The sequence below is a fragment of the Myotis myotis genome, unplaced genomic scaffold, assembly GCF_014108235.1.
Source record: "Myotis myotis isolate mMyoMyo1 unplaced genomic scaffold, mMyoMyo1.p scaffold_m19_p_7, whole genome shotgun sequence".
NCBI classification, from domain to species: Eukaryota; Metazoa; Chordata; class Mammalia; order Chiroptera; family Vespertilionidae; genus Myotis; species Myotis myotis.
Window position 1 is genome coordinate 73,898,784 of NW_023416379.1, and position 27,437 is coordinate 73,926,220.

At 43.0% G+C, this 27,437-nt stretch overlaps 1 protein-coding gene across 4 annotated transcripts in view; it reads left to right on the forward strand.

Moving 5' to 3' along the window:
* DST (dystonin) overlaps positions 1–27,437 on the forward strand; it is a 436,322-nt gene that overhangs the window by 32,249 nt on the left and 376,636 nt on the right. For all 4 annotated transcript variants that reach the window (XM_036318479.1, XM_036318478.1, XM_036318495.1 and 1 more), the window contains exon 3: positions 19,798–19,998. In XM_036318479.1, coding sequence (XP_036174372.1) covers positions 19,798–19,998 — 201 coding nt within the window. The remainder of the gene's footprint in view (positions 1–19,797; positions 19,999–27,437) is intronic.

Genomic DNA, 27,437 nt, shown 5'->3' on the forward strand with positions numbered 1-27,437 from the left:
ATAGAAATTTTTTGATATTTGCAACCACAGTAAAACAAAGATTTATATTTTTGATATTTATTTTATATATTTAAATGCCATTTAACAAAGAAAAATCAACCAAAAAAATGAGTTCACGTGTCACCTCTGACACACATGTCATAGGTTCGCCATCACTGCTATAGGCCTTTGAACTAGTAGTACTGAGACCGACAAGATGAGGACAGAGGCTCTGAAAACCATTGCCACTTCCCTTACCTGTTTTCCTAACCTGCCCAGAAACCACCAGGGCCTGAAGGGCAGTTTACTCTGGGCTATTAGTTCCAAAGGGCTGGGTTTCACCGGAAGAGTGAACCCAACCTGTTGAGCTCTCTTGCTCAGAAGCTTAAATGGAATAAAATCAGGTTGAATAAGACCTGCCCCTACCCTTAAAAAACTCTCTTTTTCTTTCACAATAATGTCTGATCCTATTAGAAATTGGTTGTTAATTGAAGTTAGTGTGGATGCTTATGCCTGCATTTTTCTGAGAGATTTTTTGTCTTGTGTGTAGAATCAAAGGATAAATTAGGTTATTATTTGTGTTTTTTTTTCTGGCTCTACACCTAATATTTTAGTTATAAAACTGGGAGAGCAGAGAAAGGCAATAGGAAAAACTTTTTGAGTGTTGGTATCTCTTTGCTGTAGGGATTAAATATTTAGTTTGGTAGCATTTGTTATTATTGCTTATTTATTTTAATTTTAGTTTAATTTTTGCATAGATACAACATTCACATGATTAAAAAATAAGACATATAAAATATTGTTCCTTGGTTTTAAGGAAATCTCTTAGGTAATTATTGTTCTTAGTTTCTTGTGAATCTTTTCATGATATATTTTTCTATATTCAAGGACATAAAAGTATTTTATTTTTCTCCTTTTTTATAGTAACATAAAAAAGGATAGTAACATACTGTATAAATGTTTACACCTCATTTTATTCATTTAATTCATTTATTCATTTAGTGTTTCTTTGAGAGCTTTTGGAGGATAGCACTCTACTTTTTATAGCTACATAGCATTCCATTGGATGCATGAACATAATTTAGTTAACCATTCCCCTGTTAATGACATATAGTTAATTTTCTAATACTTCATTATTATAAACAATGCTTAAATGTAAAACTTGAGTCATTTCACAGGGTGCAAATGTTATCTTTAGGATGAACTCTCAGAAGGGGAAATATGGGGTCACAGTTTATATTTTTCAGGTTTTCTAAAAAAATTTTATTTATTGATTTTAGAATTGAGAGAGAGAGCGAGAAAGATTGATTTGTTGTTCCAATTATTTATGCATTCATTGGTTGCTTCTTGTATGTGCCCTGACTGAGGATTGAACCTGCAACCTTGGTGTATCAGGACGATGCTCTAACCAAAATAGTATGTGGCCAGGGCTTATATATATCTCAGTTTTGATAAATATTATCATATGACCCTCCATATGGAAAGCTTTAGTGGGTACGTGGATTGGCCCAAACCAAACTGTCTTCTGTGCCTTTTTAATCCCGTAATTGTTGTTTTTATGTCTCTAAGTAACTCTCTTACCTGTTCCTCTTCCCCATCCTATTCTGAAACCAGTCCCAGCTGAGGTTACCGACTAATAACTGATACAGTTTTTGAAATATAACCCTGTGTAGAAATATTTGCATTTTAATAGTAGAATTATGCATATGGTCATGACAGTATCTTGGGTCCTGGTACTTTATGTTTTGCATCATCTTTGTCTTTTTAAAAAAGTATATTTTTATTGATTTCAGAGAGGAAGGGGGAGGGAAAGAGAGATAGAAACATCAGCGATGAGAATCATTAATCGGCTGCTTCCTGCATGCCCCACACTGGGGATCAAGCCTACGACCCGGGCATGTGCACTAACCGGGAATCGAACCATGACCTCCTGGTTCATAGGTTGATGCTCAACCACTGAGCCACACTGGTCTGGCATCATCTTTGTCTTTTTAAAGTTCTCCAAGTATATTTATGTTTGAGGAGAGGTACAAGGGTACCAGGTTGAGAAACGTGTATCCTCCCATTGACTTACACAGGTTTAATAAGCTTTTCATTCAAGAACCTTAGGGGGTCTCCAGCCTTCTTAAAAAGCAATCAAAACATCAGGTCACCACCTAACTACCTTGGAGGGAGTAAAGGAAAAGATGAAATAATACCTCATCAAGTTTCTGATCTCATCTCTCGTCTCCTAGCTCATCTCTTATTTCCAATGCCTTTATGCTTCCTCTTCTCTCTGACCAGCAGGCCTTTCCTTGCCCTTGACTCTGTTCAATCTTTACTCACTTTTGAAGTTGTGACCCCTCCCCTCACCCAATCCTCTGAACTGACCACCTCCTCAATTGTCCAGTAAGGTCTCCTGAATATACTTCTTCATATTACCTTCATTGCATTACTTGATTTTTAGTCTGCGTTCCCCACTGGTTGCTCCTAAGGGTATGTTCATTGTGTATTCATTCTTGTTCTCCATGCTTAGTACAGTGCTGCACACATAGGAGGCCTCAAAAAGTATTTGGTGAGCGCTGGCTGGGTGGTTTAGTTGGTTGGAGTGTCGTCCCATACACCAAAAAGTTGCAGGTTCAATTCCCAGTCAGGGCACATACCCAGGTTGCAGGTTCAATCCCTGTTGGGGTGCATATGGGAGGCAACCTATCAATGTTTCTCTCTCTCTCCTCTCTCTCTCTCTCAAAATCAATAAAAAATATATCCTTGGGTAAGGATTAAAAAAATTTGGTGAATTATTGTATAAATAAAAGCCAAGTAAAAGTGGAGAAAAAGAAAGATGAATGGCAAATGAGTAAATGGACTCTGAGGGAACTTCAGTACCATGTGCCAGATGCTAAAAGGTGGGTTTTAATAACCCAGCTGCACGGTATAAAAATAAACAGTGTTTTCATTCAGCGTGAATTTAATTTATATTTGATTTATGTTTATATTGCAGAGGCTTTTCTGGCAACACACTTTCTAAATCTGCTTTCGTAGAAGGTGTCTATTGGAATAAGTCAGAAAGGCAGTTTTCAAGGCTGTCTGTGAAAGCCTAAAATCCTCTGGTCGCTTTATAATAATAATTCACCTTTTGTATCAAGACTTTTGTGTTTATCCTTCCTGCGTCAGGAAATTTTGTCCTGCTTCAGGAAATGATGAAAGTAGAGATAGAGACTCAAAGGGAGTAATAAGGGATGCTAAAAATAGGTCTGTGGGGAGATGAGATGACCTGAAAGGCAAGGATTAAATTGAAGGGTTCGAGGGAAATAAAAGCTCTTTCCATGATGCCTCCATATGGCAAGTATAAATATAAATGGAGCCTGGGATTATGTTTAGCTTGAATTTTCCCCCATCCTGAGCTGCTGGGAAAATTGTAATTGGCAATCTGCGTTTGGGTGAAAAAGGGAGGATTTAGAATTTTTTGGACCACCTTAGCCACCAGAATTATTCAGAAACATATAAACATTGGTATCCTTATTCTGCTGCTTCCCTGATGTTACCTGCCCAAAGCACATCTTAATGAATTCTTTATTCTGTACTCTCTAGGTAGATATTTTATGTTCTACTTTTCTTATCAATGCATCCAACTATTTTTAGTCATGCTGAATTGCATAGGGACGATTTTGGAGAAGATTGGCATACATGTCTGTACTTATTACTGAATCGCATCAATAGTTACAATCAGTCTTTTTAAAGAGGTTAGCATTACCCCCAAGGGAGGAAAATTGTTTGACGGTGACAGTATAAATTTACTGATTTTATAAACCTTACCTCAGAAGTGTTATTCCTTTTTTAAAAAAATATTTTTTAAATTGATTTCAGAGAAGAAGGGAGAGGGGGAGAGAGAGAGAGATAGAGACATCAATGAGAGAGAATCATTGATTGACTGTCTCCTGCACACTCCCTACTGGGGATCGAGCCCACAACCTGGGCATGTGCCCTTGACCGGAATCAAACCTGGGACCCTCCACTTGGCAGGCTGACACTCTATCCACTGAGCCAAACCAGCTAGGCCGTGCTATTCCTTTTGATTAGATAGTTTGGTTTCGTAAGAAGGTTAACTATTACCTGTAAACCAATACTAGCGTCATCATTTCTATCCCACAGAGCTCCTTTTTGTCTTCCTTGAGGGCATGGGGAATGTGGGTGCAGGATAGAAACAGTATCCTCCCCAGAGAGTTACTCCTCCTTTCCAAGGGGTACACAGTGTGGAGACCACTGCTGCCTCTTTTCATTGAAATAAGTGCACACTGGATTCCAGTAAAAGTTCTAGTCTCTACCAAGGGCCAGGTCACAGCCCATGCATTTAGATCATATATATTATTGATTTCAGAGAGGAAGGTAGAGCGAGATAGAAATGTCAATGATGAGAATCATCAATCAGCTGCCTCCTTCATGCCCCGCACTGGGGATGGAGCCCGAAAGCCGGGCACGTGCCCTGCCCGGAAATCAAACTGTGACCTCCTGGTTCAGAGGTCAACGGGCAACCACTGAGACACGCCTGCCGAGAAGATCTCTTTTATTCTTTAACTCTTCTGTTTCTTCTTGGCCTCTGCATCTAAGCAGAGGAGCTTTGTCTTCTTGTTTCCCTGTCATTGTTGCACCTTCCTCTTTCCCCAGCCCCCAGCCTCAGTCATCTGGGAAGCTTGGTGCCTTTCTCCTCTTCTCATCTTCTGCCATCCTGGAGAGGGGTGGGGTGAACTTGAATTGGTGACTGTTGGCTCTGCCAATCTCTGCAGGATTCAATGAGGAAGCAACACTCTCCCTATTTAATTCTATTTTGACTAATATAGTTTTTGTGACCTGCCAGTCCTATAGTACTATGCTAAGAAAGCTTTTAAAACTAGCCAACCATATCTGTAATACTTTCAACAATAAAGGTAATTTTTAAAAAATAAAATTAGCCAACCATTAAGGTGCCACAATCAGTTATCCTTAATCCCTATGAATAAAAAGCATACACAAATATAATGGAAACCAATTCGATCAAAGTTTGGCATTAAATGGAATGTCATGGTCCCCCTTCTCCTATCTCATAAAATTAGTTTTTGTTTTTAAAGAAAGCACTTGTACTGGAAAAAAAATCATGGTGATATTTACTAACTTCACAGTGTTGCTCTGGAGAGATGTATTTGGAGGTATCAAACAGGGACATTAACTTGTTTATATAGTTTTAAATGAGTGAGTGTGGAATATTCCTTTTGGTGGATTTGAATTTCTAATTTGTTCTTTTCTGCAAGTTTTAGACAAATATATATTTAAAAATATTTTTATTGATTTTTAGAGAGAAAGGAAAAGAGAGGGAGAGAGAAAGAGAAACATTAATGTGAGAACAAAATATTGATCCACTGTGTCCTGCACGCCACCTACTGGGGATCAAGCCTGCAACCCAGGCATGTGTCCTGACTAGGAATCGAGCCAGCAACTTTTTGGTGCACTGGATGACCCCAACTGAGTCATACTGGCCAGGGCAACAAATAGATCCTTAAAGAAAAGAAAAACCAAAACATATTGAAAATATACATCGTGCCATATATAAGTAGGAAAAATGAAGAATTCAAAGAAAAAAGAAGCATGTCTCAGCCTTCATATCCACAAATACACTTTAGATAAGTTTCACTGTGGTAAATGCTGTAAAAAACAAACAAACAAACAAAAAAACCTCATTAAAATAAACACCACTGAAACCAATCTACTAGAAAAAGTCAACAGGATCACATGATCTAGGTTAAAAAGTTCATAGCTCTTGCCCAAATGACCGCAAGAGAAGGTAACACAATCTTTAAAGCTTTTAGCTACTATTCAATATTACTACCTTAGGAAAAAGAGTGCGTTCAAGGTGACCTCTAATGCAGATTTAGCTGCTGTCCAAATGATATATGCCAAAGAGCAGATATGCACAATAAAGGATGCCAAACTGGACTAGCCACAAATATTTCACACAAACCCCCAATTTACCATCTTTGTTTGGACCCTGTCCCGTTAGCTCTCTCTGCTCTTTTATTTTCTCTTTCTCTTTACTTAGTATAAATTATCAGAAGACTGTAGGTCATGAAAATGTTTTTTCTTCTTCTTGCTGATAAGTATGTCTTTGGACTAAGCAGATTTTGAGAAGGAATGTGCTGCCAGAAAAGCATTTAAGTCTTGAACGCAGACCAAGTGCACATTCAATTAGTCTCTGCAGGGGCAACGGTTCAGCTTCCAGACTGTGGGCAGGAATGGTCAGTCCCTCCTGCTCTGTGTGTCCTCAGTGGGGGCTGCCGATGTTCCTGAGACATTTCTGATCAGAGCAGTTTGTGCTCAAAGCCTCTGTCCATCGTGTTTTTAGGCTTGCTTCTGAGGCATTGTGCCTGGGGCTTGATGGTAAGCCCTGCAGGCATTCATCCTCCGACTCCTTGCCTGCTGGCTCAGTAAATGACTACCTCACCTACCTGTGTTAGTACTGTTGCTCACCTTTGGGACTTGAAATCCTGCCTTGGACTCCAGCCCCAAAGCCTGATAGCTTTATTAAAAAAATTAAATATATTTTTATTGATTTCAGAGAGGAAGGGAGAGGGAGAGATCGAAACATCAATGATGAGAGAGAATCATTGATCTGCTGCCTCCTGCATGTCCCACACTGGGGATCGAGCACACAACCCAGGCATGTGCCCCGACTGAGAATCGAACGTGACCTCCTGGTTCATAGGTTGACACTCAACCACTGAACCACACCGGCTGGGCCTGAATAGCTTTCTTTCACTTTGTACATTGGTAGAGGTGATGGTAAAAATAGTATTTAACGATGAGTAGAAAGTGGGCGCTCACCAATCAGAACATATGCCAAATGAAGAACCTTTTTGTTGCTAGATTCTGGGAGAGGTGCAAGAGTGGTGGGGAGGCGAGCAACAGGGTTAGAACACTCAGGGGTCTTGGGGCCTCTACCAGGTATGGCTGCCCAGGCCCTGCTCTGCTTGAACTAACCTCCTCGTGCCCTAATGTTCCTGCCGGCCTGGCTTTGAGTATTTGATGGTTGGAGCCTCTGACGGCTCTGCGGACTCATTGGTCTTGCCTGTACTGACTCATGACCCTGAGCAGGCCTGGCTTGTTGCTTGCCCCCCTCACCTGTCTGCCAGGTGAATGAGTGAGGCCCCATCTGCCTGTGGCTGAGTCTGCCTGAGCCCATGATAGGGTTGGACTCAATTTAGGAATTTCTTATAGAAGTAGTAGCTTACTGGGAATAAATTGGACTTGAAGATTAAGTCGTTACTTGAGATTAATTAGCTCATTGGGAGTCTGTTGATATAGCTGTAGTCGTACGGTTAGTTTAATCACCTCTCTTCCTTTATTGTCCAGTGATAGCAGTTAGGTTTGTATTTGTGTTTCAGGCTTTATTTTGACCTCTTGGTCTTGGTTCATTGTCCTCTCCTGTGTCTTGAGTTGTTTCTGATGCATTGTCTGATAAATTGACCCATCTCTTAAAGACTCTGATTTTATAATGGGTTTTAAAAGGCACTTAAGGATGACCTTGAAAAAGACTTAGTGACCACATGTCAGGGCTTTGCTGTGACTTGTTGCAAATTAGCACAAGTTGTTTTTTACGCCCCCCCCCCCTTTGTTATTTTCCTCTAGTTTTCTCTCTTCTTTTCCATCTTGCTCCCACCCCTATGTTTTCTCCTGAACATTCAGGGTGACTACAGCCTCACCCACCTTCCTTGCCTTTCCTCCCAGTACACTTTCTGTGGCTCTTTTTTTCTCATCCTGCCCTGTCCCCCAACCCCATGCTGCCTTCTTTCTAATGACTCTGTGACATTTGGTTGGTGTGACTCATGGCCTTTGCCTAGTGTGACCATTGACCACTTCAGAAATCTTACTGTTTGAATGCTATTTGGCCTCTCAGTATTTGCAATTGGGAGGTGGTAAACCTCCCATAAAATATGTTTCTTTATTTTATATTACCCAGCTTTCTATCTGGACAAGGACATTGTCTGTGACACATTTGTATTTCAAACTATGGCTTTTTATCTGTAGACATGGTCGCTAGTGAGGATGTCTGTGAGTGGGCAGCTCCGAAAGGGGCTGCATGCAAACAGATTGTACTTGCATTGACAGAATCGTCTGAAGGCCCCCTCAGTCTGTGATTATGAAGGCTGGGCTATGATTTGCTGCTTGCTTTGCTATTTATAGAGCCTGTCACTGCGCAGGACTGTCTGTGCCCTGGGCTGGATGCCTGGTTGGCTGAGCTCGGCTGCCTGAGAGCAGCTCGCTGCCCCCCCAACCCCCCACCCGCAGCCTCCTCACTTGCCCTCCTCAGCTGAGAGAGGGGCTTCAGCTTCCCTCTTCAGTCGTCTCCTCCCCAGTTCACTCCTCCCATAGCTGCTGCTTCTGTATCCTGTTGCTACCTGATTGTGATGCATATACTGCCCGATATTTTGCTGTTACACACATTTTTTGTACTGATGGACTTGCTGTCTTGTAGAAACTCTTTATTGCTGATTCCTTCCTGCCACTGAGTGTTAAATACGGCTGGGAAGTTACTGGTGGCACTCTCTAGGAAATCACGAGAGTAGTGTCTGTCGCAGGTCACAGGTCGCAGGTCGGGGGCCCAGGGAATGGACTTTGAGAGGGAGGTTATGTGCAGGAGATTGACTGGGGGAGTGCCCTCAGAATAGTACTTCTAGGGATGGGGACTGGGCACAGGGCCGAGGTGAATGGTGATGCACATGCAGCAAAGGCCTCACGGGATGCCACGAAGTCTCTGAAGAGTTGCTCCTAATTGAGGCAAGCGCTCCCCCTTCCTGCTGTGGGCATTGGCCCCAGGGGAGTGGGTGTGGTCGGGATTCAGCAAAAACCAGGGCCACTAGTCCTAGTAGCTGGGGAAACGAGCGCCTCCCTCAGGAAGGTGAGATGTGGGTGGTGCCCGCAGCAGCCATTGGTGTAGTCTTGTGGGTAGTAGATTTCCGTGCTACTTCTCACTTGATCTTAATACAAATGCAATGTGCGTTCCACGTTCTTAGACTCTCTTAAAAGTCAAACATTTATTTTCTTTTCATGGTTCCTTCTGGTACAAAACATGATCTTGATGAATTCCATCTGAGACAAAATAAGAGGATAGGTCGGTTTCAACCAAATAAGCCTTGCCTCACTGGACAGCCGTTGCCCGTAAAATTCACTGTTCACTGTCACTCTGCTGATGGTTTTATCTCTAAAAACCAAAGCAGGCGGTGGGAAGGGTCATGGCGTGAAACGTGGTGTACCTAAAGCAGTAGAGTTGACAGAGAAATTTTTGCAAACCTCTTGCTGGGTAATAATAGTCCATATGCAAATAAATCATCCGGAATAGGCATAATTATTGTTAGAAAAATAATGCAAGTGTGTCCCTGGGTAGTAACATGTGTTTGACGAAACAGCATAACATGTTGTTTAATCTGCCTGTGAATCCACAAACAGATGGAGTAGACGTGGCTGCCAGAGTGAAATTAGACTGATCTTATACTTCACAGACCAGGGTGTTGTTGGAGAGGACATACTAGGAGACCAAAACATCGAGTCAAGATTACTTTCAGTTTGTGATCGAAGCAGTGTGCTCAAGGCCCTACAGGACACTGGGGAGCGGAGATTGGCAAAGTTCTTCTGTAAAGGGCCACTTTTTGAAGAGTTTTTACTTTGTAGGCCATCTGAGCTATCGTGCAACGACCAACCCTGCTTTTGTAACAGAAATAGCCACGGACAATATGTGCATGAATGGGCATGGCCGTATTGCAATAAAACTTTGCAAACTAGGTAGTAGGTCAGATTTGGCCTGAGGGCCAGAGTTCACTGACCCCTGATGGAGAGGACAGGCCAGGTCACCTGAGTTTCAATTCCAGGGCAGACACTAAGTCTTATGCAAACATCTAAGTGCCTATTTTTTATCTGTAAAACAGGCATTAAAATAGTGTCTACCTCTGAGGAATACCACAAGAAATAATAAGATGATGCCTGCACAGTGTCTGACACATAGAGGTGCTTGATAACTAGAAATTATTATTATTTATGCAACTGTTAAGAGTTAGAGAGTGTTGGATATAGTTACCCAGCTGGACAATGATGAAAAGTATTAGATAAACGGGGCTCACATGGTATTTGGCCATGTAATCAGATGTGTAAATGGAACTCTTTTAGTCTAAGTTTTGTCTGTGCGCCAAGTATTGTAGCTGGTAAGGAGCACAGTGCCAGAGAGAAGAGCTAGACCCCTAGGCAGGACTCGCAAAGGAAGTGGCTGTAAAATTGGTTTTGCCACTGGCTCTGTTTGCTGTTGCTCATCAGTATCTGTGTTCTGTTCTTCTGGATCCATGGCCTCTCTATGTTTCTCAGCTTCTCTACAGTTAGGTGATGGCCATGTACTTGAGTTCTAGTTAATGAAATGGAAGAAGTGATGTATGCTGTTTGCAAGCCCGGCTCATTGAAACCATCCACACACCATCCTGGGCCTTTTCCCATAAATGAGCAGAGGAGAGAGGACACTGAGGGCCTCACGAGCCACAGGATGGGAGGTGCTTGGTGCCCTGAATGCATGGCACAGAGCCCTTATCTCCTTGCTGATCCACATGGGACTGCCGTGAGAGAGACATGAACTTTTATTGGGTACAGATCCTGAGATTTTGTTGTTGCCTGTTACAGCAGCTCGCCTACCCTGATATTTATAGTCACCCATCACCAATTTTAGGCTGAATGGATAAAGGCTGAGGATCCAGTTATGAGAGGTTAGAGCATTACTGTTCGATAGAACTTCCGGTGATAATGGAAATGTTTTATCTGCATCATCCAGTAAGTAACCACTAGTCACATGTGGAATTGAGCACTTGGAATGTAGCTAGTGGACCTGAAGGCTTGAATTTTTAATTTAATTTTAATTAATTAATATTTAAGTATAAACAGCCATATGTGGGCAGTGGCTATCCTACTGGATAGCTCAGGGATAGAGACTAGAAAAGTCCCAACAGTGCACTGAGTCTCACCCCAAATCTTCTTAAGCCTTAGTGAGAGCAGCATTAAGGAGACCACTAGGAAAGCTGGACTTGTGCCCTCAGTGTCTGTGTGCCAAGCCTGGGACCACACCACACTGACAATCCCATAGGACCAGAGACGGTACCTGACTGGCTGCTCTAGTGGTTGGGTGAGCAGAGGTGGCTGGCTCTCCCAGAATGGGCTGGGGCAAAGGATGCATGCGTATTTTTCATGGATCTCTTGGGAGAAAGAACTTGGACTCACTTTAAATCCTGTCCAAGAGGAAGCAAGGAGGAATGATATGACCTCATTGGAATGGTACTGTTTTGGTGACTAGAAGTGGCTAGAGGCTTTTTAATTATATGAGAAAGACCAGAAAAATTACAGGATCTACCCCAAATTTTATGTAGGGTTGGGAGAAAACTAACCCCTTATTGAGTGTTTGAAGGACACCCAGGAGAGAGGATACAGTTAGTTTTCTGAGTGTACCCTGTGATCCTTGCTTAGTTAATCTAACAGTTATGATTAAAAAGCACTTCAGGCTCCTTAAAGAAGATACTATATCTCAAGTAGTTTCAACCTCAAAGTCTCCTTTTATCTTTTCCCCATTCCTACCATGGAGGCCATATTTTGTATCTTAAGCTCATTCAGAGACCCACTGTATTTTAGGGCACATTGTAAGGATATATGTGTAATTTAAAGGACTTTAAGAAAAAAGACTCATGATAGGGCCTGGCTTCACAGAGTTGGGAGTTGGTTGTGGAGTTCAGGCTCCCTCCCTGCAGTGAAATGCCAAAGGTAGGACTCAGGTTTACTCCACTAGCTGCTGCTTTTCCTTTTACTATCTGTTGTTTTTCTCTACTCACCGTGATTTCTGTACTTGTTACCCTCAGTCTATACAAGGGCCACACAGTCTCCATCAGGCCACTACATCCTGTTACCCAAAGTTTGGTCTACAGGCCAGCAGCATTGAGATGCCCTGGGAGTTTGTTAGAAATTTAAAATATGTATTTTAATAAGAATCCTGGGCTCTGCGCTCATGCACAAACACACACACATATATATATACCAACAAAATGATTTTTCCTCCAGTTTCGGCTTCTGTGCTGAGTGACCCAGGCTTTTGGTATTTCTCTACTGAACTCTCAAGTGAGAGACACTGACCAAGTATCAAGACCCAGAAACCATGACCTGGAGGTAGGGGTGGGGAATGTTATTGTACAAAACACACTCCCCCCAGGCAGCAAGGATGGAGGTGGGGGCATATGTCCCAAAGGGGATGTTTGAAATCAGTAAGAGATTGAAAAGATTTCTATTTACCAAACTGCATTTAAGTTGTGATTAATTTGAAATTGGTAAAAAATCATCAAGGCTCTCTGCCAGTCAGATTTTATATATAAGCTAATAACCAGTTTATATAGTATCAGTCAGTATAAAAGAAACACTATAGTTGTAACCTATGAAATTGTCTAAAGTAAAGAAACTTGTCTAATACTTCCTTAGACTTTGCAAAGATTAAAAATGGACATTTTGCCATCATCCTATCTCCAGGAACCAGTGATCTTTACCAAAGAATGATTAATAATTAGAAGACTTTAAAAGCAATATTTTTCCCTATTATCCCATATTTGCCAGGGAATACATTCTTTCTGAAAACAGAAAGGTAGTTCTTGATATATTATATTCTCTTAAAAAATATTTTTATTGATTTCAGAGAGGAATGGAGAGGGAGAGAGAAATAGAAACATCAATGATGAGAGAGACTCATTGATCGACTGCCTCCTGCATCCATCCTATTGAGGCTGCAACCTGGGCATGTGCCCTGACTGGGACTTGAACCCAGATCTCCTGATTTATAGGCTGACGCTCAACCACTGAGCAGCATGGGTTGGGCTAGATACATTATATTCTTATCTAGCTGACAGAGTGGCTTTTATGGCCATTCTTCTAACGCAGGATTCTTAAAACCACAAAGGACAAAGTTGCTTTAATCTCAAGGGTCCTGCTGCTCACAGCACAATGGGGAGTGTTGTTTATGACCCAGATTACTCACTAACCATAGGGTAAGGGTCAGGATCTGGTATCAGAGCAGGGATTCTCATACTGCCGTCAGGGGATGGCAGCATTAGCAGCACATGAGGACTTAGGAATGCAGTCTCAGTCCCTTCCAGGATTTGCTCAGTTGGAAGTTCTGAGGGTGAAGCCCAGCAATCTGTGTTTCCATCAGTCTTGCTGGTGGTTCTATGCTTAGTAAAGTTTGATAATCATTGATGAGAGACCTGCAAACTCGTATAGCAAACATACACTTTAATGTATAACAAAATGGAAATGTATTTGTTGCTCATTTAAAGGTACAGGTAGCTAGCCGGAACCGGTTTGGCTCAGTGGATAGAGCGTCGGCCTGCGGACTGAGGGGTCCCGGGTTCGATTCCGGTCAGGGGCATGTACCTGGGTTGCGGGCACATCCCCAGTAGGAGATGTGCAGGAGGCAGCTGATCGATGTTTCTCTCTCATCAATGTTTCTAACTCTCTATCTCTCTCCCTTCCTTCTCTATAAAAAAATCAATAAAATATATATTTTAAAGGTACAGGTAGCTGAACAGGTTGGCCTCCTCCATGCAGATACTCAGACTGATGAAGGCACTGACATCTTTAATATGTGACTTTCAAGGTTTTTCTCAAGGTCATCCTGGCCAAAGAGAAGAGAATGAAAAGTGGCTGTGGAGAGTGCTCATGGGCTAGGTCCAGAAATGGCATTGTTATTTATCTCCACATTCCATTGGCTAGAACTCAGTCACATGGCCTTGCGAGGGAGGCTGGGAAATGTAGTTGAGCTGTGTCCAAGAAAGAGGCAAATATGGATTTTAGTGAGCTACTAGCAGTTTCTTGTCATATACTCTTTGTAGAAATTTCTGAGATTTTCTTGTATTCTGGACAGAAATCCCTTTGACCGTCTGGTGAAACTCATGGACTTATTCTCAGAATGTTTTTTGGTTTTTTAAAATATATTTTTATTGATTTTTTACAGAGAGGAAGGGGGAGGGATAGAGAGCTAGAAACATCGATGAGAGAGAAACATCGACCAGCTACCTCCTGCACACCTCCTACTGGGGATGTGCTTGCAACCAAGGTACATGCCCTTGACCGGAATCGAACCTGGGACCCTTGAATCCGCAGGCTGACGCTCTATCCACCGAGCCAAACTGGTTTTGGCTCAGAATGTTTTAAAATCTATAAAATAATAAACAGAACTACAAGGGAAGCCAATTCTATTGAAATATAATGGTGAATTATTAAAAACATTTTTGACCAAGCAATGTATGTATTCTTTTATTAATGTATTAAATAACAAGATCTTGTGGCAGATTTACTAACTACTGTGACTTTGAAGTAACACTGAGTAGAAGTGATATTTCAAAATATCTTCAGCCACAATAATTTAATCCTATATAATAAGGAGGTAAGATGCACATTGACTGTCACACCATCACAAGATGGCTGCCTATGACCAGGCTATCAGGGATGTTAGTGAGGGACGACCAAACGACTGAACAGCAGGCTGCGTGGGGCGACCAGGCTGGTGGGGGGCAGTTGGGGGTGACCAGGCCAGCAGGGGGGGCAGTTAGGAGCAACCAGGATGGCAAGGAGGCGGCAGTTGGGGGTGACCTGGCCGGCAGCGGGGGGCAGTTATGGGCAACCAGACTGGCGGGGGGGGGGGGCAGTTAGGGGCAATCAGGCCAGCACACAGAGGCAATGAGGCACGACCAGGCTGGTGCAGTTGGGGGTGGGGGGGCAGTTAGGGGTGACCAGGCAGGCAGGTAGGCAGTAGTTGAGCGATTAGGAGCCAGCAGTCCAGCATTGTGAGAGGGATGTCCGACTGCCGGTTTAGGCCCGATCCTGGATCGGGATTGGGCCTAAACCGGCAGTTGAACATCCCCCGAGGGGCCCCAGATTGGAGAGGGTGCAGGCTGGGCTGAGGGGACAACCCCCCCCCCCCCCCCCCCCCGCACGAATTTCGTGCACCCGGCCTCTAGTATTTAAATATTTGTGATTTCTTCTGGTGGCAAAAATCATGGATACTGCTAGTAATACCAGGATTATGGCCTACATTCATAATTGAGTAATAATGCTAAATTAGTGGTTAGTGAAAATAAACATAATTTTTCCGCATCCAGATTCATTGACTGCCCACCCCATTTGCCTTGAATTTTATTCATAGATTCAAGAACTTCTGCAGTTTATTTCTAGCATTGGATGAGGAGAATCATAGTTTTTACAGGGTTATTATATACTTTATAAACATCAGCTTATTAAGCTTCATAATATTTGCATATGCTCAATTTGTATCTTATATATTTATAAGCCTTAGTGTTCCAGGTATAACAATAACACAAAAGCAATCGTATGTAAATGCTCAATGGTTCAACATCTTAAGTTTCTATTTGTTCAGATGCTTCATCAGTAAACTCGATGATGGTTTGATCTCATAAATTCTTACCTGAAAGTGTTAACCTTTTCCATTTACGTCTCATGTATTTTATTTGTACACTTTTTCTTGTTTTTATCAGTCAGTATATATTCGTGAGCACTTCCTTGGTGCCAGAAGATTAGCTCTGAGTGCATTACTACTGCCTTATAATATCTCTGTATAAGAGCAGGGTGGTAGGGCTTAGAGTTCGATAGCCCTGGGTTCTAGTGTGGGCTTTTCTAATTGCAAGTTTTGGCTTTGGGTAGGTTATTTAACCCTGATAACCCTCAGTTTGCTGGCCTATGAAATGGATATAATATTAACACCTGAATGGTGCTTAGTCATTTATTGTTATTAATATCTTCTCTCTTTTTTTATGCCACTCTACACAGCCAAACAGCCTGGTTAAGTCTGAGTGATCAGCTCAGAAGAAAATAGCTAACCGCCCGAAAACATAACAAAAAGAGTATGCTCCAAGGATTTTTGTTTGTGGGCAGCAGAATCTGACTTAAACCAAAAGAGACTTATTTATAAATATAGGATAGAACTCACAAGCAAGACTGACTGGTTAGGAAAGACAAAACTAGGCAGGTTTAGAAGGCCTTTGGTGCAGCCACCAGAACTAATGCACTCCTTCGGATTTCTCAGTCTTTCTATCCCTCGTGTAGTATTCAGTATCCAAGCAGAGAGACTTTGGTTCCGCCTTGCCATGTGCCTACTCATGAGGCAAGATCTAGAGTGGACTGTGGAGCACCCTGACTTAGCTATGTATCAAGACTGCACTTGTTGAAAGTTATTACTCAAAAGGTGCTGATAAAATGGGGCAGCCTAAAAAGTGGCAGAAGTCCACTACTGAGAGACTTGCAAGTGTCCATCACCTATTGGTTAAAGGGTATCCAGGGAAGATCAAACACGTAAGGGAGAATGGATTTTATACACCAGCCATCAAATCCAGTTAACACCTATAAAGGGTTATAGCACCACCTACTGTTTTAAAAGAAAATTTCCTTCTGTTAAAAGTTGTGGCTTATTTTTTACAGTAATTAAGACAAGCAAGTGTAATAAACCAAGGACCTATACTTCTCTGCGGTAGTTTAGAGAAATAAAAAAGGTGACTTCCCACTGAAGACTTCGTGCTGTTTACAGTGTTTGCAGTCATAGCTCTGAACTGCTGGCTTGCTACTTTAACAGCCAGGAAGTGTAGTAATAATGGTGATACTTTATTGACTACTGTTGTAATCTATATACTCTTCTGAGTACCTAATGTGGATTATCTCATTTAAGCACCATCGTAACTCTGTGAGAGAGGTATTATTATATGCATTTGACAGATGGAGAAAACTGAGACACAGAGAAGTAACTTGGCCAAGATCGCATACCTAGTAATGACAGAGGTCGTATTCAAGCCCAGATAGTTTGACTTACTGGAGAGTAAGTGCCTGGGACTCTCTGGGCAAAGAAATCTCTCCTAATGATCAGGGGTGGTTTGTATCTTGGCGGTACCTCATATGTGTCTGTCAGCAAGGCACAGCTGCTGTGATTCATTTTCCTTTTTACATCTGATTAATAACACTTTCGTCATTAAGACTACCTTTTATTCACACAAGTCATATACGTAACAATCATAGACATCACTTATTTAGCATATGTGCCAAATGCTCTTCCAAGTACTCCACATAGATTAGTTCATTTATTTTTTTTCAACATCACTATGAAATACATGCTAGCTTGAACCCCACTTTCCAGACGAGGAAAGGGTTAAGTGACTATCCAAGACCACATAAGGAATAAGTGGCAGAGGCAGTACTTAAAGCCAGATAGTCTTGCTGAAATCTGCGTAGTGTACCAGAGTGCTTATAAAAAGTCATTTAAACATAGTACAAATGTATTTGGATAGGAGAGAAGTCACAGAGGCCTAGGTGGTGGTGCCCCCATCTTGAAAAAAATGAATGTGGAATGAAAATGACTGAAATTTTGGAAAGACATTTAAACTCTAATTTTTATTATAAGTAATGCTTGGTTATCTTCTTAGACATTCTTGGAAGAATTTCTCTAGATACAGGGATGTGGGTTTACTGGTTATTGCTCTCCAGAATGGCTGTACCAATATGATTTAATTGTTCTTGTTAGTTCAAAGGAGTTTTTTATATATATATTTTTCCTGTTTCTAAAATTTGTAAGCCACTGAGGACTATTGGTAATAATACAAGTTAAGCAAAATTTGGTTTCTTATTCATAAGAGCACAAGGGAAGGAGAATCTGCATTCTTTCCGAAGACACACTTAACTCACCCTACTATGACAGAAGCTAGTACAGTATCAAATACTTGATTTCTACCAAGGCATGCATTTCTGAACTAGAAAGAGTGCAAGGGCTGTGACAGTGCCACCTAGTGGTCAGACTAAACTTCGGCTCCTGGAGGGTCTGTCTTCAAAGTGCTGAAAATTGGCTGAGGAGCTTGCCCAAAAATCAGATTCTTGGCCTTACCCCTGGTGAGTCTAATTCAGAAGGAAGGAGAGAGAGGAGAAGGGAGGGGGGAAAGAGCGAGAGCGAGAGCAAGAGCAGGGTGGTGGTGGGAGGTGGGGGGAAGAAAAAGTCCAGGCGACAGCATATTTAAAAACAGCCCGTGGTGGTTGTTACACATTTGGTTCTGCTTCTGCTCTAGAACACAGTTTAGCAATTGGCCCAGCTCTCTCCTCTTCACCTGCACGGACTGTTTGGGGTTGCGGGGGATCCAGCTGAGCTTGCACGCAAGGGAAGGATGGAAACAGGCTATGTGTTTGGGGATGAGAAGAAAGTACCCAAACTATGACCAAATCCATTTGCATTTCCTCCTCATTTATTTCTGTTGACCTCAGTGCTGGCTTGGACCCTGTGGGCCATCCCCTCCCTACTTCTGTCTTCTTCTTCCTATCCTTCACCCTGGTATTCGGAGTCCCTATAATCCGACTCCAGACCTTCTCCCCTTGCCCTCAGTGAGCATTTCTTGTACACATGACTCTTTCAGTATCCCACAGCATTGTGCTCAGGCCTTTGGTCATACTGCTTCTCCCCGGAAATTCTTATGCTCCATTCTTTTTGCATTGTACTGCAATCTTTAAGTTTTTATATGTCTTTTAAAATTCAGAAGACCCACAATCTCAGAGAAGCCTTCCTTGGAACATTAACACCTCATCCCTTCTACTTTGCCACCATACTGCGTGTGTAGCTTGTATGAGCTCCTGGCACATCACCAAATAATGTTCTTTATTGCTACATAAATATTCTATCCATCTATCATCTTACTTACTTATTATGCTGTTTCCCTGGAATATAAATTCTATTCATTCTTCAAATGCCACCCACTCAACTCAGCCAAATACAGACTATTCTCAGCTTCCTTTATTGATTCCTTCGCCAAGATCTGCTAGCACCATGAGTCCTCAGCTGCCCACTTTAACCCTTGGGCACACATTCCGGTATGTTCGTGAACTCTGCCTTAGACTTCTTTTCCTGCTTGTTAATAAATTGTAGCTACATAGGACAGAGACTAATTTTTGGATATTTTCCAAAATCGTTTGCACATTTCCAAATGCATGTTAGGGCTCGGTTGAACTTGTTTCCATCGCTAGCAGGTTGCCCATATCCTCACTTTACTCTAGAAGGGAAGCAAAATTTACAATTTATCGAGCATCTGATATTTGCCAGATGCTGTGCTTAGAATTTTACGTTTATTACCGTATCTAAAACTTAACCCTGTGAGTAGACTGCTATCCATTTCTTAGATTAGAAAAGTTAGACTCATAAATGTGTAATGAGTGTGTAGCTATAATTAACAGATCAGGATTTGAACCTAGGCTCATCTGACCCCCAAACCCATGCACTTTACTCCTCCCATTTGCCTCCCTTTAGTTTAGAGCTACATTGTATGGTATTTTATAACGATGCTTTGCATTCCTGCTTCCTCCTTTAATGAGTCCGCTCTCCAGTATTTACCCTGGAGTAATAGTCATTCCGACTCCCGGTGCCCTGCTTCTTGTCTAAATGGAGACGCCCCTCTTCTCCTGTAGTCTGATTTCTATATGCATAAGTAAAGCAATGGCTCACCTGCACTTTTTCTGGGGGGGACCTGGTTTATGGATTGAAACACTTCTTAAAGTGGAATAACTCTGGGCCCTGAACCACGGAGGTGCCTTGGAGAACACTGGTGGAGGCATCTCGCTGGCATGTTGAGCCTCCTTCCATGTGCCCACCTTGGGAACATAAGTGATCTCACTGAGCCTGGTGGCTTCGGGCGCTCTTTCTATAAGGAGCCCCTTAGCATTTCCCAGCGAACTCAGTACAAACCGGGATTTGTTCGGTTGTGTTTTCTGCCACAGGGATTCAGAGCAAGCCCCCGGCATATTCGAAGGCGAGCTGCAGCGGCTGCGGCCGCCCGTCTGGAGGAAGCCAAGACTGTGGTGGAAGCTCATCATCCGAGTGAGCAAGACAGCTCAGCGAGGAAGCGGAGAATCAAGAAAAACAGCCGCGTCCAGCCGGAATTCTACCACTCCGTCCAAGGCGCTGCGACCAGAAGGCCTGTAAGTGGAGAACCCTCTTTTATAAGAATGTTAACTACACTGTCACGTGATGTGGTCAGCCTCTTAGTTTAAAAAACAAATCATCAGATTAACGTTAAATAACTAGGTTTTCCTCTTGTTATGCCAAGTGACGGTGTACTCACCTGTGTCCCAGCAAGGAATGTGGTTGCACGGGTTTCACAGACGGTGTTGGGGCACAGAGCTGTCACAGAGGCCAGAGTCAGTCACTGGCAGACATCGATTTAAAAACCGGTGAGGCCTGAGCCCCATTGGAGCCAGTCTAGACTGAGGATGGGCCAGCCAGCTGAGGTACAGTAAGGAGAGATCAGAGTTGGTGCGAGGGGGTGTGTGTGTGATTGCAAAACCAGTGTCAGGATGGGTGAAGCAGGGGCGGGGGGAAGTGGACCTGGTGTCCGGGGTGGTAGCTGAACCCCTCCAGGAGGGTTTTGGGCCAGTAAGGCCTGTGCTGCCCTTGGCAGCTGCCAGAGAGACTCTGTAAGGTGCTGGGCTGCTCAGGTGTGGCCTTTGGGTTGCCCTTTTTTCATCCAGATACCCAGTGTCTCTAGCCACAGTGCTGCCTCACCTGGCATTCAGCTGGACGCTGGTCTCCACCTCTTGCCCACCTGCAAGCACATTGCTCTGTGTGCACGGATTCTTAGTTGAGGTTTTTACATGCGGACTTTTTACCAACGCTGTGACAGTTAGGGATTTTGGCTTAGAAAATGCCCCTTTCAAGCTTTTAAAAAACTATTTCATAACTGCAATAATTTTGAATTGCTTTAGCATTCGCTCCTGTACTGTGGGGAGCCTGTTTCTGTCGTTCCTCATGCCAACCTAGGGGAGCCAAGATTTGACTTCATAATAAGTCTTTGTAAGTCATTCAAGCAGAACTGCCCTTGTGTGGGGTAAATGTGTGGCAGGCACATGTGGACGTTGCTAGAAAGCCAGGAGAATGTCTGACTCAGTGACTGGCCAAGGGCAATGGCAAGAAAAGGTCCTGTTTAATTTTAATCAGTTGTAAATTAAGTACATACAGGGGTGGCAAAAGTAGGCTTACAGTGTGAGTGTGTGAGACAAAGTTTATTCTTGTATTATTATTTATCAATTATTGTATGATTTTTCATACAAACAATTATAAACCTACTTTTGCCCACTCCTGCATTTAGCGATGAGTGTTCTTTTCATAATTTAATACAACAAAGGCTTAGTAGTATTTTGTACCTATGTGGAGCAATATGAAATAGGAAAATGTATTGGTTTCACAAACTTTTTTATACAGGAAATAAGGGAAGTGCATATATTAATAACTACTAGTTATTGAGGCCTTACTTTGTAATAAGAATTATTCTATGTGACTCACTTAATAACCCTATGAGGTACATGTTATTATTCCCATTTTGTGGATGATGAAACTGAGGCCCAGAGAAGGTAAATAACTTGTTTACTTAGTGCTTAGGGAGCAAAGTCTAGGGGTTGGATCTAGGCAGCCTGCCTCCAGAGCCCAAGCATTTATCTCTACAATCTGGTCTAGGAACTCACAGCTGAGTGAATGGACAGACATGTAAACAAGTAAACACAATGCATGTCTATGTTATGAAAATGCTGTTGTAGAGTTATGCACAAGGCACTATGGGAGCATCTTAGAGGGCCAGAAATATTTACCGAGAAGCAGGTGCCTGAGATGAGCCCTGGAGACAAGAAGTTTATCAGGTGGAAAGTGGAGGTGGGAATCTCTGATGAAAGAACATGTACAAAAGCACAGAGGCATGAAAAGAAAGGCATACTCAGGGACCAGCTCAGGTGGTGCTGGCAGATGAGACTGGATGGGTCAGGCAGGGCCAGGTCATTAAGGGTGTATATATTATGCTAAATAGTTGGGTTTATTGTCTGTGATGGGGATCCGCTGAAGGTAGGGAATAGGCACACTGCTTCTGTTGCTCAGAATCTAGCTAATTCTTTGCTCTTTGTAATCTTTCCATGTGGATCAGAATGGAGAAGTGTTTACCTTCACAGTTTGAGAGCCCTCAGCTACCATTATTCTCTCATGAGCACTGTACATAACTGCCTTAGGTAGGGGGTGCAGTCCTGATGCCTCTGGACTTTGAACTTGCTGTCTACATTGTCCTTGAATGCCACGCCTCACTCTTTATTTTCCTGGTGAATTTCAGTTTACCTCTTAAGACTGGCTTATGCTCATGTGACTGTTCAGAAGTCTTTTTGGATCCTTCCTATCAGAGTGAGGTGCCTTTTGTTTTGATCCGTGGCACTTTGTACAGATCTCCAACATAGCAGTTATTCAAGTGAAAAGGGCAGGCTGTGTAGTAAGATAGACATGGGTTCAAATCCTGCTCTGTGCATGTGGCAGGAAATAATTGGCACACTAAGAAAGTTTAACTGAAGAGAGTTTAATGAAAGGACTGTTTACAGAGGTGTGGGCAGGGCTAAGCTGCTTCATCAACCTTCATGTAGAACCTGCCTACCACTCCTGACCCAAAGACCATGGTCTTAACTAGGTCCTGGTAAGAGGAGCTGAGCCGTGGAAGAACCCTTCCCCAGGAGTTGTGGCTGAAAAGTGCAGCTACAGCCAGAACTGGATGAGGCAGGAAGGGAGCAGGCGCAGTGAGTCTACAGCTGGTGCTTTTCCGTCACCCAACCTGATTGGAGGCCAGAGGGCAGAGGGGTTTGGGTAACACACATTATAGAGGTCAGCATCCCAAGGACAGAGTGAGGCAGAGATGGACAGAGACTCTGAGATGGGTAAGGGGCAGTGGAGGATAAAAATCACATGTGGTAATCTTTGCCAAATTGTCCAACTCTTTGAGACTCAGTTCTTTTTTTTTCTTTTTTATTAAATCTTTATTGTTCAGATTATTACAGTTGTTCCTCTTTTTTTCCCCCATAGCTCCCCTCCACCCAGTTCCCACCCCACCCTCTGCCCTCCCCGCCCCCCCCCCGCCCGCTGTCCTCATCCATAGGTGCACGATTTTTGTCCAGTCTCTTTCTGCATCCCCCACACCCCTTTCCCCCCAAGAATAGTCAGTCCACTCCCTTTCTATGCCCTTGATTCTATTATAATCACCATTTTGTTCATTCTGTTCATCAGATTATTTATTCACTTGATTTTTAGATTCACTTGTTGATAGATGTGTATTTGTTGTTCATAATTTGTATCTTTACCTTTTTCTTCTTCTTCCTCTTCTTAAAGGATACCTTTCAGCATTTCATATAATACTGGTTTGGTGGTGATGAACTCCTTTAGCTTTTTCTTATCTGTGAAGCTCTTTATCTGACCTTCTATTCTGAATGATAGCTTTGCTGGATAAAGTAATCTTGGTTGTAGGTTCTTGGCATTCATCACTTTGAATATTTCTTGCCACTCCCTTCTGGCCTGCAAAGTTTCTGTTGAGAAGTCAGCTGACAGTCGTATGGGTACTCCCTTGTAGGTAACTGAGTTTCTTTCTCTTGCTGCTTTTAGGATTCTCTCTTTGTCTTTTGTTCTTGGCATTTTAATTATGATGTGTCTTGGTGTGGTCCTCTTTGGATTCCTTTTGTTTGGGGTTCTCTGCACTTCCTGGACTTGTAAGTCTATTTCTTTGACCAGGTAGGGGAAGTTTTCTGTCATTATTTCTTCAAATAGGTTTTCAATATCTTGCTCTCTCTCTTCTTCTGGCACTCCTATAATTCGGATGTTGGTACGCTTGAAGCTGTCCCAGAGGCTCCTTACACTATCTTCATATTTTTGGATTCTTTTTTCATTTTGCTTTTCTGGTTGGGTGTTTTTTACTTCTTCGTATTTCAAATCTTTGACTTGATCCTTGCGATCCTCTAGTCTGCTGTTGGAACTCTGCATAATATCCTTTATTTCAGTCAGTGTATGCTTAATTTCTAGTTGGTCCTTTTTCATAACCTCGAGGGTCTCACTAGATTTCCTGAGGGTCTCACTACATTTATCGGCGGTCTCACCAGTCTTTTTGAGGGTCTTACTAAATTTATCAGCGGTTTCTAGAATGTTCTTGAAAAACCTTAAAAGTGTGGTTTTGAACTCTATATCCAGTCGTTTGCTTTCCTCCATTTCTGTCATTTGTGACCTGTTTCTTTGTCTCTGCATTTTTTATGCTTCCCTGTGTTGGTAGAGTGACTTTTGTGTGCTAGGTGTCCTATAGGGCTCAGTGGCTCAGCCTCCCCAATTACCTGAGGTGGACACTCTTGGTGCACCCCTTTGTGGGCTTTGTGCATAGTCTTGTTGTAGTTAAGCCTTGATTGTTGTAGGTATCACTGGGAGGAATTGACCTTCAGGCCAATTGGCTGTGAGAATCAGCTGTGTCTGCAGTGGGAGACCTGTGCTGAAGACACCCTTATGAGGTAAGACTTGCTTCAGTGGAGCTTTGGTGCTCACTGAGTCTGCCCCCTGAGTGTGTTCCTTATAGATCTGAGGAGTTGTAATTGGATGGTCCCACTCTGACCACTGGGTACACTGGCTCTTGGATCTAAGGAGGTACTAATTTAGCCTCTGCCTGAGGCTACCCAGCAGGAGCTACGAGGAGATCTGCAGGTTCCCCTTCCTTTTTTGGAGTTTGGAGGTGCCCAGATGAGGCCCAGCTGTGAAGCGATGCAAGCTGCTGTGGGGCCTTGGGCCTTCTCTTGGAAGTTTGGGTCTGTCTGGCCCAGCTGCAGTTTGTTAGGTAATTTTCAGATTGCAAAAGGCCAGGGCATTCATATGCAAAAGCCTCTGCTGCAGCTTGGGTGGGGCGGGGTCTCAGGGAATCAACAGGGCGGAGCAAACAGCTATGGCTGATCCTCAGTCCTGCCCTAAGGGGCCCTGAGTCTCAGTGTCCCGGTAATCGTGGCAAGCACCTCTGAGAGAAAGCCGCCCTCGAGTTCCGCCCACTGCCAGACAGTCCAGTTTCTCCCCGTATGAGTCTGGGTCCCCAGAGACTCGCCCGGAACTGGAGTTCAGAGTAGTTGGGGGCTTGCGACTCCCTCCCGATTCAAAAAGACAGCCGTGTCCTCAGTTGCCACCCTTGCCGGGTGCGTCTCCGTACTTCTGCACTTCTGCACCTCCTCTGAGTCTCAGTGTGCTATTCTCTTTCCTTCTAGTTGTAGAATTTCCACTCAGCCAGCCTTCCTGTGGTTCTGGATGATGTCTGTTTTGTCTTTTAGTTGTATTTTTGAATTTGTTGTGGGAGGCAGCAATTTCCAGTGTTTACCTATGCTGCCATCTTGGTTCTCGCCGAGACTCAGTTCTTACTGTAAAGTGAAACAATAGCCACCTCTTTAAGTTGTGAGGATGAACTGAGCTGACATGGAAATAAATGGCACAGTGACCTGCTTAGAATAAACTCTCAATAAATGGTAATTCCTTCCTATCTATTCCTCCCCTAGACCTGGACTTCTTTGGGGGCCATATCATGTGATTTAGGGTATCTCATCTGGATGCATTTATTGAGTAATTGAATGAATGATATTATTCATGACATATACTTATGCACTATAGAAACTCAGAGAATGGAGAGGTGATTTTTTTTATATACCATAGGATGATCAGGGAATAACTACTTCTGGGAAGAGATTGCATTGAGTTGGGCTTTAAAATCTGGATAAAAATGGGTAGGAATTGGATAGGTAGCAGATGTTACATCTGGGAAGTGGAGTAAGCAAAGGTACTGAGAACCATTTGGCTGGATGTGAGGATTTATAGAAGAGAAGTACAGGGTAGAGCTGGAAAAAGAGATTTGGGCCAAGATACATTCCATACAACCATTGCATTTAAACTCATTTTCTGTGCTTCATGGAGACACTGGGAGAAGTGAGTAGCATGATCAAAGCAAGGTTTTAGGAGGATTAAACGTGAGCAGAGTGAGTCGGAGGGGAGCAGGACAGGGGCCTGCGAAGCAACTACTGCAGAGTGTAGGTGTGAGGTGATTAGGACTTGAACTTGGGCCTAACCCATGACATTCTCTGCGGGTGTCTGGTGGTCACTGCTGACGGGGAATCTGAGGACGGCCTTCACCCTTTCTTCCTCAAGAGCAATTGGAAAGGGGGGCGGTAGAGGGCAGGAAGTAACAGTGGAGGTTACTCTGTTGCTTGGGGCGATAGAAAGATTCTGGGGAGTGTTCTTTGGGGCAGGTAAAGCTCATGTCCCCCATCTTCCTGCATCTCCTAGGGGGTCACCCCGGAGACTGGCTATCAGCAGACTTGGTGGTGAGGAGGCTGTTGGCTCCTTGTCTCACATGATTCCTGCTCAGCCTTCTGGAACTTTATGGCCCGTGCTGACATGTCCTTATTTTTGAGAGGACTTGAGCTGAGACCTTGTGTCCTCTTCTGGGTAGGTGTAGTCAGCAGTGCCTGCTAGAACCACCCTACTTAACATGTGCCTGAAGCCTGATCCTTTTCTAACATGCACATTTGGAGAAAATCAGTGTTACCACACATGGCCGTGAAGGCAACTCGAACGGTGGCTTAGAGTGGAAATAAATCCGCTGTGCTGACTCAGGATTATTTGAATGACTTTATATGAAGAACTCCAGGCATTCCCAGGGGCAATCTGAGGGAGAAACAGGCCCCTGCGTGGGAGAGACGGGAACAGATGTAGCTGGGAAGGAGATGAGTCAGAGATCGTGACAGTGCAGCTTCAGCCACTTTCAGGAGGACTGTCCTCTTTGTGAAATGGGCCACGTGCCACGCGGAAGGCATTCCACTTCAGCATCTTGGCTGCTGTGACCGAATTACCTATTCTGAATTCATAATTTATACTCAAATGTGCCTATAAGAATTTATAATGGAGATCACTAATGTAAACTTCATAATATGTATGCTTTTTATTTTGCTCCTCTGGAATGTTTCTAAGGATGAGTTAGTTAAAAATTTATCCTGATTTTCTCTTAGGAAATACATAAGTCTTGGGATATATGCTATACATTAAGACGCTGGAACACTTAGGAATTTTCTACCACCTTGAAGCAGAAGAGATCATTAGATTCAGCCTCCACTGATTCTTTAGTATGTTGGCATTACAAAGAACTATTTTGTGTGTGTCTGAATCCTAGAGTTTTTAAAAACATCCTCCGCATCCTATTAAGAGCTCTCCCTTTCCTGCATGCTTACTCTGTTGCTAATACATGGACCTTGTTCTCTGTTTATTTCCCTGTGTTTTTCTCATTTAATCTTCCCAGCAATTCTCTGGGATCAGTGCTCGCTTTTCAGAGGATACTTGTCAAGGTCACATAGCTGGTAGATGATGGGAATACGATTTAGACCCAAGCATGCTGACTGGAGCAGTTGGGGAATGGAAATCCAAACCATCACACTTATGGTGCTAGATGTTTATTCCAATCAATTCTCCTGAAGCATTAAGCTCCGAGTCTGTTTTCCTACCTGCATAGATGGCAGATATAGATGAGATCTTTGTGAGATCTTCAACTATTACATCATTAAAAACC